Here is a 12510-nt window from a genome sequence, read left to right as displayed (position 1 = left end):
TCTTCTTTAAGTTACTTTTTTTTTTTTTTTTAAACGAAAATAAAAGAAGGAAATGGAGTGTCTGGTCCTACAATGACGTGCCTTACAGAGATATTTTTTATATTATAAAAAACCATTGAGCGACTGTTTTTAATTACATAAACTAAGAAGCAAGTTACTGAAGCTGCAAAGGTGTACTAGAAACTATTGAGAGAGAGAGAGAGAGAGAGATGTTACGGAACCACTGCTACAAGGATGTTCTGCCATTTTCAGCCATGGTTGCTGTGGAGTGCACAAATGTGCTCGTAAACATCTTGTTCAAAGCAGCCACTTTGAAAGGGATGAGTAACTACGTTTTCAATGCTTACTCTTATGCCGTGTCCACTCTTATTCTTCTCCCCTTGGCCTTCATCTTTAGCCGGTCTGTCTCTTAACAGTTAACCCTATTCATTCTTTATATAAAGATCGATTCTTCATAAACCCAATGAAAAGCACATGGTCTGGTCTGACATCTTTTCATTTTTTTTTTTTTTTTGCAGAAGGACTGGGCTTCCTCCATTGAAGCTGTCTCTCCTCTACAGAATTTTTCTCCTCGGAGTGCTTGGGTAAGAAAATAAATACCCAACAAGCTATTCCAGTATATTTTGTGGTTTGGTGAAGCAATGTTGATTATCTGTGGGAGGGCAGGTCTGTAGGTCAGATATGTGGCTACAGAGGTATAGAATACAGCTCGGCCACTCTTGCTTCAGCCATGAGCAACCTCACACCGGCTTTTATTTTCATACTTGCCGTCATTTTCAGGTTTCCTTCATTCTCTCTAAATGTTCCTTGGAGTTCTGTTTTTACATCTGTTTATTTTATTGTTGCTCGTCTTTTATGCAATGTGTCTCTTGTTAGAAATCTCATAATAATTGAATTAATTAGAGTGTGACCCTCATTGCACATACGGTTTAATTAGACACAAATTGAAGTGTTCGGTAATTTATTTTAAATAAAGATATTTGTGGGAATAATTAAGATAAAATTTTAATTGAGATTCTTGGGTATAGGTTAGAAGACACCTCTTTACACAATTCTTGTCAGGTTTCTGTTGCTGAAGTTCTTTGATTTGCTTGAGCAAATATGGCTGAAGGTAATGTCTATATTTTCCACTGTGTTATTCTGGTATATTATTTTAAGTACTAATGTGGCATCAAAGCTGCTTCTATGCTATTTTGCTCAGCATTAGTTTTTTGGCTCTTGATTCAAAAATTTTGGCCTTGTGAACCGTGTGCGTGCATGCGTCAGTTCCGTGTGGGTGTTCAGTGTTCCACGATGTGGGTGCCTGTAACACCCAAAAATAAAACGTACATGATTAAATATTAAAAGCTTAAGGAAAAATGGATAAAAATATGCACAGAAAGCTGTGATGGGATAAGTATGGAAGGGTCCGGGAGAGATAGGACAAAACGGTACAAAAAACGAAGTCGAAAACACAGAGATTAGGATTTTCTGCACAAGCTCGATCAACCAAGTTAGGGCACACATGTCAAAAATCAGATTTTGGCAAGAAAATCAATGGCCCAGATGAGGCTCGATTGACCGAGTTATGTGAAATGGCTTATTTGACCTAGATTTGACTCGCATTTATTGCGAGTGATGATGTCTCGGTCGACTGAGATCCAGCCTCGATTGACCAAACACATGTTAACAAGTTGGTGGCATAACCTGATTGACCAAACCTTAAGCTTGATCGACCGAGATTCGTCTACACTGACCTAACATCCTATTTAAAGGTTTGAAACAATGTTAAAATCTACATATTTCATTTCCTTCGTTCTGAAACAATTGAGGGTCGTGTGAGAAGGTGAAACTTAGTGATTTTGGTGTAGAAGTGAGGTTCTAATGAGAAAGTAAGGAGGTACTCAGAGAGAAGCTCGAGGAAGGTATACACCTCACCCTCTCTTTGTTTATGAAGTTATGCTAGTTGACTAGTTGTAATGCTGTTATAGTTTTTGGAGATAGTAGAGTTAGTTGTGTTGTGGTGCCCCGATGAGATACAATAGCCAATTACCACTAGTTGTTCGATCGGATCTGACTTCGGGTGATCCACACAACTAGTGATGCCACAAGGCATGACCACCTTCCACATATGGTTGCGCCAGTCACTTTAGCCTTCGGATCCAAGATAGAGAACATTAAAAATTAATGTGGGCTATAGGGTCAAGTCTGTATACTAGTGTGCTCATATTCCGGACTTTTCACTTCTCTTTCCAATGGTGGTACACCACACAATTTTATAAATTCTAGTTATGAGACATAGGTTATTTCATAAGTATCACAGTAAATATCAAGGGAAACATGTTACACAATAAATGCATAGTTTATAGGTGAAAATATTCATGCTTGATGATAATTTGTTTTGGCGTTCTTATGGGCGATTACTTACCTTGAACGCTAAATCCCCACACACAAGCTTCTTGCAAAGATTATAACTCTTTACTCTCCATTACACTCTAATATTAACCAAAATTCTAAGTAAAAACCCTAATCTACACTTAAAAACTTGATTTACACATTCTTCCTTGAAAACGTCTGAACATTCCATGAGGATCATTCGAACGGTCTGCACCGTTGGAATGATGCTTGACACCGTGCGAATGTTTCAATCCCAAAATGTGTTTTTCCTACTTTCACCCAACTAGCTTTTGATCTACCACTCCCCCTTGACTCCAAGAGGTTTCAAAACTTCTAAGATGCCCCCAAAGCATGAACTCTTGCTTGAAAATGACCAAGGCCAGAACTTACCCTAAACACCCTCAAGAACACAACTTTTATCCTATTTCTCGCATCCCCCTTGTTAGACAACCTGGAAAGTTCTAGATGTGTTGAGAGGTAAGGGTTTATGCACTGATTTAGGGTCAAAACGAAAGCTAGTTCCCAAAGTCCCAAACTTTCATGCAAGGGCCAAGTATTTCTACCTAAATGACCCAACTTTCTAACTTATATCTCTTTGTTTGAAAGCTATAACAAAGACATTGTACCCCAACCCCACTTTGTTTACACCAAACAAAGTTACAGGTGTTTGCAAGCAGGAATAACAATTTAAATCAATTATGACAGTTATAATTACCACAATTCAAGTAAGCATAAAACAAAAATGACACAAGGGATGAGGGGCCTTCAAGCTGTGGGGATTTCCTTTTAAGGGGAACGTGAAGGGTTTTTTGGATATCATGGCTCAAGTGGATGAGGGGCAGCGTCTTGAGGTCCCAGTTTCCACTCCTAAGATTAAAGGGAAAAGAGTACTAAAAAACCTTGAGTTTGATATCAATTTCGATGCTAGGAGTCTTGGTTCTAGCCGGGGCAAAAGCAAGAGGGCTCTTGCTGTGATGTAATGTTGCTTAGGGTTTGTGGGTTGGTTTTTGCTGGGGTGTTTTGGGTTTCTATTGTGGTTGGGTCTTTGTGGGTGTTTTTTCTTGGTTTTCTTGGTTTTCTTTGCTTTTTCTATTTGTGTCCTTTTGTATACTTCCTATATGCTCAGGGATGCCTACGCTTTTTATAAAATTTCTCTGTTTACTTATAAAGAATAAATAAATAAAATAAAATTGACACAAGGATTTTGGTAGCGAAGTGGAGACTTTTCAAAAGAAAATCCACTCCAAGGACAACCAATCCCAGGAAATTTCCACTATAGAAGAATTAATTGTTGCAATCGGTCTATACTTATAAAACCTTTGTATTCTAGACATAGGTTTGCTAACCTAATAAACGACATGTTTGTCTCCCACCACAACTCCAGAACTCTGGCATTCTTCTATAGAATTTTCTCCACGAATAAGCTCACTGCAACTCAGAACTTTGGTAGTAATCTACCAAATTTTTTTGTTGATAAGTAAGATAAATTTCATTAAAAGCACAAAAAGCGATCAAGTACACAGGTAGTATACAAGAACGGCAACTAAGAAGAAGAAGAAAACAGTACTAGAAAATCATTAAAGTTAATCACTAAAGGGGCAAGGTAATCTACCAAATTGGTGGAGGCTAAAAGTTTTCTATGGTTTGAAACTGACAGGGAGAGGTTTTGTATATCAGTTTAGGCTTCGGGAGTTTATAATTTTCTCCATGGTTAAAGAATAACCACCTCTCTCTCTCATAGAAAATTGTGCAAGCCATGGCTTATATAGGTAGGGTAAAATATGGGTCAAGTATGGAAAATTGTGCACGAAAAGAAACAATCTGCCGCAAACTTGCTCAAGCGAACTCTCAATTTGTGCATCACACTTGTTTGCTTCAGTGGGAGTCAAGCCTAAGTTGAGCGAAGAGCAAGGGTTGCAAGAGTCTTCATAATCGGGATTTTTTGAACCAAACTCAACCCTAACTTATACACTACAAATAACAACCCAAATATAAGACCTAACAATTTAGAATAGGATTTCAAACAGACACTTGTCAGCTTTTATTTCAACTTGACATCCAGGGAAAGGCACGTAATTTTTCATTATTCGATTTTGGACAATCTATAAGTCCATGTAGTCAATTTTGACAGATAATCAGAGACCAAAACCAGAGCATAAGATGTATTTTTTGTTTTTCGATTGCCGTTGATCATTGCACAATTATTATTTCAAACTGTCAGTCCATGTAGTCATTTCTTTAATCACCAAGTTTGCCAAATACGTTTTCTATTGGTTACTGTCTTCATAACTTTCTATTTTCTCTCCTTTTAACCTTATATATATGGCTGCTTCAAAAAGGATGGAAAATCTAGCTTTGAGAAGCTCAAGTACTCAGGCTAAAATCATGGGCACCATAGTGTCAATATCAGGTGCACTGGTAATTGTTCTCTATGAGGGCCCTAAAATCATATCGACCTCATCTCAAACACTATCCCTTTCACATCATTTTCCTCTGGGCTCATCACAAACGAATAGGGTCATAGGTGGCCTTCTACTTGCTGTTGAGAACCTTCTATTTGCAATGTGGTACATTGTTCAGGTACTTGGTGAATTCTCATTTCAAGTACTTACTTGATATGTGAAACATGGTACTATAAAGAATTCAAAGCTCTAATTTTGAATTTTGTGGCATTTCACAGGCTCAAGTTATGAAAATATATCCATCGGAGATAATTGTGGTCTTCTTGTACATTTTGTGTGGGACTGTTATATCTGCACCACTATGTTTAATTGCAGAAACAGACTTGAACGCTTGGAGACTAAAGCCTGATATAGCATTAGTTGCCATTGTATACTCGGTAAGAAACTAATGGACTACCGTGACAAGGCAGGCTATTGGTAATGTCTTACCGGACAAATTCTCTCTGGGCAGGGATTTGCTTCATCTTTTGGCACTGTTGCCCACACGTGGGGCCTGCATTTGAAGGGGCCTGTGTATATATCAATCTTCAGGCCATTGTCAATTGCTATAGCAGCTGCTATGGGTGTCATTTTCCTTGGTGATGCTCTATATCTTGGGGGGTATAGTATTCTCTCTCTCTCTCTCTCTCTCTCTCTCTCTCTCTCTCTCTCTCTCTCTCTCATTCTTGAGAGTTGAGCATTTCAATCAATTCAAAGAAGCAACTGCTATTTGCTATAACTTGTGGATATCTCTTCGTAGTTCACCTGCTTCTTCTTTTTCTTCCTGATTTTGCAGTGTTGTTGGAGCAGTAATAATATCAGTTGGGTTTTATGTTGCTATATGGGGAATAGCAAAAGATGAAGAAGAAGAAATGAGTGAGGATTGTGGCTTTGGTAGCTTGGAACCCTCATCAAATGATAAGACCCCTTTGTTGCAAAGATGTAAAGTTGAAGGTATGTAGAATAGATGTATGGATATGAATGCTAGCTGATGAAACATTGTGCGGCACCAACTTGCAATTCTAATGATACCTCTAGGGTAATTTTAACTATAGAACAAAGCATAAGTTCAGAGCAAGGCACACATTTTTGTTAGATATCTGTGTGTCTATGGCCAAGGCTTGCCAACAATCAATCATTCTTTTGCTGTCTTCTGAAAGCATAAAATTAATAAGTATGAGCCAAATAAGCATTTATTGAGCCAATATTTTAGGATATATTTAGTGGCCAACTTGGACAAGGAATGGCACTAAACAAAGCAAAGAGTGCCTTCGTTCCCTTGTCATCATCACTTGCTGACCTGACTTGAAGTTCTTGCCAGGGGTTATACCAGCACCTGAAAGATTTCTAGATTTGAACAAAAATTGCTTTAATCCAACTTACCACAGAGCATAAATGGTTATTGATTATTGCCTCCCTGCTTGCGGACCTAAAGGTTGAGATTCTGATATTTTATCTACAATTATTTATGATAGATCTAAGCATGTAGGTTGATGAAGGAAATGTGCCAGCAAATCACCAATTTCTTATGAAGTTCCATACTCCTATGGAGCAAGAACATCTCTATCCCGAGTTAAAGCTTCTACTGTCATATGAAAAGCATTTGCCTTTGTCACTTACGAATATGGAAAGGCTGAGAGGGGAAATAGATTCAGCAGTTATGAGATGAATATCCCAGTTAATTTTCTCCACTATAATCTTTATTCGTGGCGTAAGATTATCAGAAATTGCAGAATGATGCAGTGAGTTTTAAGAATACAAGGAGTTGGTTCTTTGGCAGCCTTTCTTTGTAAGACCACTGTTTTGCAAAGCGATGAAAGGAACTCAAGTTCTCTCTCTCTCTCCTTAAATTATTTGCCAGCAATCCTTTAATTTTTTGTCAAGAGTTTCTTGTCCCCCACGGTCCCACCCCCAGGACTAAAAATTTTGGCTGATGGCTCCACAGTTCAAAGTTCAACGTTTTTCAAAGTAGAAATGTCAAGGGTAAGCTTTTCAATAAATTGGGTTGGGTTTTTTTAATTTAATCTATTAAACTAATACCTCTTTAGAGCAGGTAATTAAAATTACTTTTAATAGGATTAACCGTAACAACTTACCTCAAAACAATACAATATTGTTCATTTTTTACTTTTTTGAACTAGATTTTTCAGGAAATCACCCATCTCAGTATTACTCTCGCAGAAGTACGCTTAACTGCAGAGTTTTTCATGGTCATCACGGCTTTAAAATGTGTTAAGTCAAGAATGGTGCAAATATATATATAAGTACATACCATTTTCATATTCAAGCGATGTGAAACATTACATTAATAGAGCATGTAACATCTGTTATTAGAGCAGACATGATTTTTACATTTAATAAGCTTGATTGGAAGAAATGTATGTCAATTTAATAGATGAAGACACGAGGTTGTCCATCAAACTCAATTTAAAAGAAAAAATTGTTCAAGCAATCAAATTCCAAATAAGTTAATGGTTAGAGAATATCTTCTATTCGGTGGTGGCAAAAATCAAGGCATTTTTGCCCACCAATAATAGGTTGACATATCAACATGAAACAAAAAAAACACAAAAAAGGTAAATGTTGGCAAAACACCGGATCATCCCTCCTCCTTTCACCCTAAACAAAAACCAAAAATCCTCCTAGCCACATAGCCACGGCCACACCGGACACCCGAGATCGGCAACTCCACGGCCACGCCGGACACCTGAGATTGGCAACTCCACATCGGACACTCGAGATCGGCAACTCCACGGACGACGAGACGGAGCCGAACGAGGTGGGTGGTCCCGTCCGTTCTTCTTGGATCCAAAGTTGGCCGGAGGTGGCCGTGCAGCTACCCCCTGTCCATGGGGCGACCGCGCAGCCATCCCCGGGGTCTGGGGGTGGCCTTCGAGCTAACCCTAGATCCATCTAAGGTTGGCCCGATGGCCACCCCAGGCCCTGCGCGGCCACCCCCGGTCCATGGGGCAGCCGCGCGGCCATCCCCGGGGTCTGGGGGTGGCCTTCGGGCCAACCCTAGATCCATCTAGGGCTGGCCCGATGGCCACCCCAGGCCCTGCGTGGCCACCCCTGGCCAATGGGGGGTGGCTGTGCGACTACCCTCAGGGTCTGGGGTTGGCCCGAAGGAAGGCCACCCCTTTTGTCCGAGCGTCACTCACCGTCGGCCCAGGTTGACTCCGACTCCGCCGACCGGCCCATTGGTGGCGACTTCGGTTGCAGTGGCGGGTTGGGTTGGATAGGCGGTGATGGAGAATGGGGATGGGTTTCAGCGGGTTGGGTGTAAAAATTTGGTGTGATTAGGTGTTTTCACCCTATGGTGCTTTGGTGTACTAAACTGACGTGTTGAGTGTTTATTGGTAGGCAAAAAACTATTGTTTTCTGTTATGACCGTATAAAAGGGGCTCTATAATGGTTATACTTAAAAAATAATAATAATAATAATAATAATAATAATAATAATAATAATTAGAGCACTAAAGTCTTGAGTTACGTACCCACTTCCTTTTTGTCAGAAAAAAAAGTCAAACAATGACGTAACTTCAGAGATAATTTTGGTTTTTGATGAATTAATTATATTATAAAAGCCATTGAGCGACTCTTTTTTATTACATAAACTAAAAGGAGCAAGTTAATGGAGCTGCAAAAGTATAAAAGAAACTATTGAGAGAGAAAGAGAGAGAGAGAGAGAGATGTTAGTGTTACGGAACTACTGTTACAAGGATGTTCTGCCATTCTCGGCCATGGTTGCTGTGGAGTGCACAAATGTGGTCTTAAACGTCTTGTTCATAGCAGCCACTTTGAAAGGGACGAGCAACTACGTCTTCAATGCTTACTCTTATGCCGTGTCCACTCTTGTTCTTCTCCCCTTTGCCTTCATCTTTATCCGGTCTGTCTCTTAACCCGATTCTCTATATAAAGATCGATTCTTCATAAACCCAATGAAAAGCATATGCTCTGACATGACATCTTTTCTGATTGATTTTTGTTTTTTGCAGAACGACTGGGCTTCCTCCATTGAAGCTGTCTCTCCTCTACAGAATTTTTCTCCTCGGAGTGCTTGGGTAAGAAAATAAATACCCAACAAGCTATTCCAGTATGTTTTGTGGTTTGGAGAAGCTATGTTGATTATCTGTGGAAGGGCAGGTCTGTAGGTACGATATGTGGCTACAAAGGTATAGAATACAGCTCGGCCACTCTTGCTTCAGCCATGAGCAACCTCACACCGGCTTTTACTTTCATACTTGCCGTCATTTTCAGGTTTCCTTCATCCTTGTAGTTCTGTTTTGGTTTCTGTACATGATATTGTTGCTTGTGTTTTATGCAACCATGTGATTAATGGAGATGAATTGTTAAACAGCCGGTTATTTCAATGATTATTAAGGACGAAGTCTTGTGCTTATGAAAGTCATTAGGGAGGAGTACATTATTTGTTTTGTTATGCAGGCATTTTTCTATCCCGTATGTGAAGTTACTGTTGTTGCCAGGATTCATTTGATTGGTTGATTATAAAGATGCATTCCACTGAATGGTCTTTAGGCAATGTGATGGGCCCTCCATAATTCATGATTAGGTTTGTATCTCTGTGTTTTAAAGCTATAACAAAGACATTGTACCCCAACCCCACTGTGGATTTTATTTTTTGGAAGGGGGTGGGGGGGGGGGGGGGGGGGGGGGTGGGGGGTGGTTAGCTATTTGTAAGCAAAAATAACAATTTAAAAAATTAATTACCATAGTTATAATCACCACAATCCAAGTAAGCATAAAATAGAAACGACACAAATATTTTAGTGACGAAGTGAAAACTTTTGAAGAACTCTTAAAAAAAAAAATCACTTTGAGGACAGCCAACCCCAAAAAATTTCCACCATAGAAGTATTAATTGTTACAGTCAATCTATACTTACAAAACAATTGTAGTCTAAACATAGACTTGCAAATCCAATAAACGACCCATTTGTCTCCCACTGCAATAGCTCTAAAACTTTGACCTTTTTCTATAAAATTTCCTCCATGAACTAACTCACTCACTATATGTCAAAACTTCGATGGTAATCTACCAAATTGGCAGAAGTTAAAAGTTTTCTGTAGTTTGAAACTAACAGGGGAGGTTTTGTATTTCAGTTTAGGCTCAGAAAGTTTAGAATTCTCTCAATAGTCAAAAAAACAACTGCCTCTCTCTCTCATAGAAAATTGTGCAAAGCATGGCTTATATAGGTAGGGTTAAACATGGGCTAAGTATGGATTGTAGTTGATCATTGCACAATTATTATTTCAAACTGTAAGTCCATGTAGCCATTTCTTTAATCACCAAGTTTGTTAAATACGTTTCTTACTGGTTACTGTCACCAGAACTTTGTATTTTCTCTCCTTTAAACCTTATATATATATATATGGGTGCTTCAAAAAGGATGGAAAAGCTAGATTTGAGAAGCTCAAGTACTCGGGCTAAAATCATGGGCACCATAGTGTCAATATCAGGTGCACTGGTAATTGTTCTCTATGAGGGCCCCAAAATCATATCGACCTCATCTCAACCACCATCCCTTTCACATCATTTACATCTGGGCTTATCACAAACGAATAGGGTCATAGGTGGCCTTCTACTTGCTGTTGAGTACCTTCTATTTTCAATGTGGTACATTGTTCAGGTACTTTCCTAGGTGAATTCTCATTTCAACTACTTACTCGATATGTGAAACATTGTACTACTCTAAAGAGTTCAAATCACTAATTTTGAATTTTGTGGCATTTTACAGACTCAAGTTATGAAAATATATCCATCGGAGATAGTTGTGGTCTTATTGTGCCTGTTGTGTGGGACTGTTATCTGTGCACCACTATGTTTAATTGCAGAAACAGACTTGAGCGCTTGGAGACTAAAGCCTGATATAGCATTAGTTGCCATTGTATACTCGGTAAGAAACTAGTGGACTACCGTGACAAGCCAGGCTTTTGGTAATGTCTTACCGGACAAATTCTCTCTGAGCAGGGATTTGCTTCATCTTTCAGCAGTGTTGTCCACACTTGGGGACTGCACTTGAAGGGGCCTGTGTATATATCACTCTTCAAGCCATTGTCAATTGCCATTGCAGCTGCTATGGGTGTCATATTCCTTGGTGATGCTCTCTATCTTGGGAGGTATAGAATTCTCTCTCTCTCTCTCTCTCTCTCTCTCTCTCACACACACACACATTCTTGGGAGTTGAGCATTTCAATCAATTCAAAGAAGCATTTTTGCCTTCCTGATTTTGCAGTGTTGTTGGAGCATTAATTATATCAATTGGGTTTTATGCTGCTATATGGGGAATAGCAAAAGAAGAAGAAGAAGAGGAAGAAATGAGTGAGGATTGTGGCTTTGGTAGCTTGGAACCCTCATCAATTGATAAGACCCCTTTGTTGCAAAGATGTAAAGTTGAAGGTATGTAGAATAGATGTATGGAGATGAATGCTAGCTGGTGAAACATTGTTCAGCACCTACTTGCAATTCTAAGAATACCTCAAGTGTAATTTTAACTACAGAGCAAGGCACACGTTTTTGTTAGATAGATATCTCTGTGTCTGTGGCCAAGGCTTGCCACCAATCATTCATTCTTTTGCTTTCTTCTGAAAGTATAAAATTAATTTAAAGTTAGGACAATCACCAAATAATAAGGAGTTGCGTCTTTGGCAGCCTTTCTTTGTAAGACCACTGTTTGCAAAGCGATGAAAGGAACTCAAGTTAGCTAGAGAGAGAGAGAGAGAGAGAGAGATGAATTGAGAAGAGCAATGCTACATACAACAGAATATGAGAACTGAATGAAAAACAAATTGGGAGTGTTCAATTGGTTGGAGATTGGAAAACCATCCAATGTGCAGCAGTGAAAATGAAGAGATTGATTGGTATTGAAAGAACAGAGGATATCCTCCCGAGTAGTGACAATATCCCAAAGAGCAGAGTCACATGGATTGTCCAAAGCATCTATGAGAATCAGAATCTAATTCTTTCTCAGGACTAAAATTTGCTTTGGCTTGTACAGTTCTATTGCTCCCACTTTTGATGAAACCACAATCAGATACTGGCTTCATTCATTATCCATTAATGTAGTCCTAATGTAAGGCTATTCCACGTTTTGACTAATTGGTGAGGCTATTCCACGTTTTGATGCGTTCACTGTTTAATAATAATAAATCATCAAATATACACAAGTAGCATTCATTAACTATATTTGATATCGGTTTATATCCGTAATAAAATATTGAAAAATAATAGAAATCATCTTTGTGCACCGATTTGCAAATTTAATGATGAATTTGCAAAAAAGATGGACTACTGATGTACAACGGAATGATGTCTAACAGCTCTCTAAAATATCTGACAAATTAAAATATCTTTTGGATGAATGCCTTTTGTGGGAGAACGGTCCAATTTTGATTATATTCAATGGTCGAAGTGGACATTAGTTATGCACGTGGATTGTCTTTGTAGCCATTTATAATTGAAATGTTCTTGAGCTATCAACGTTATTCTCAATTAGAAATACAAGAACATTGCCCCCTGATCTAGAACCATACCTTTTTCAATGACATTTTCTTCATCCTAGACATGAGAATTGAATTTCCTAAATCCTTGTCGGACTAGAGAGTAGGCAGAAAATTGTTGAAAGTTTGAAACTAAAGACAAATGGTCCATCAACCACCAGCTCTGTTGACTT

At 38.8% G+C, this 12510-nt stretch overlaps 2 protein-coding genes across 4 annotated transcripts; both read left to right on the top strand.

The window, feature by feature from the left end:
• Positions 1-131: 131 nt before the first annotated feature.
• Positions 132-6822, top strand: LOC133859810 (WAT1-related protein At5g40230-like). Of its 3 annotated transcripts, none has more exons than XM_062295348.1 (8): positions 132-400; positions 522-584; positions 667-780; positions 4716-4956; positions 5057-5215; positions 5290-5438; positions 5614-5771; positions 6293-6822. In XM_062295348.1, exons 1-8 carry the CDS (start codon positions 210-212, stop codon positions 6304-6306), a joined length of 1089 nt encoding a protein of 362 aa, XP_062151332.1. In that variant the 5' UTR covers positions 132-209; the 3' UTR covers positions 6307-6822. The 3 variants fall into 3 exon arrangements, with proteins under 3 accessions (XP_062151332.1, XP_062151333.1, XP_062151331.1); XM_062295349.1 differs by having other exon boundaries at positions 519-584; positions 6307-6822; XM_062295347.1 differs by having other exon boundaries at positions 519-584.
• Positions 6823-8447: 1625 nt separating this feature from the next.
• Positions 8448-11335, top strand: LOC133859809 (WAT1-related protein At5g40230-like). The gene is made up of 7 exons (XM_062295346.1): positions 8448-8706; positions 8816-8881; positions 8964-9077; positions 10227-10467; positions 10576-10734; positions 10809-10957; positions 11074-11335. The coding sequence occupies exons 1-7, from the start codon at positions 8510-8512 to the stop codon at positions 11243-11245; spliced, it is 1098 nt and encodes a 365-aa protein (XP_062151330.1). The 5' UTR covers positions 8448-8509; the 3' UTR covers positions 11246-11335.
• The last annotated feature ends 1175 nt before the right edge of the window (positions 11336-12510 follow it).

The sequence above is a fragment of the Alnus glutinosa genome, chromosome 2 (assembly GCF_958979055.1).
Source record: "Alnus glutinosa chromosome 2, dhAlnGlut1.1, whole genome shotgun sequence".
NCBI lineage: Eukaryota > Viridiplantae > Streptophyta > Magnoliopsida > Fagales > Betulaceae > Alnus > Alnus glutinosa.
The sequence above is the reverse complement of the archived record's forward strand: the minus strand, read 5'-3'. Positions and strand labels throughout refer to the sequence as shown.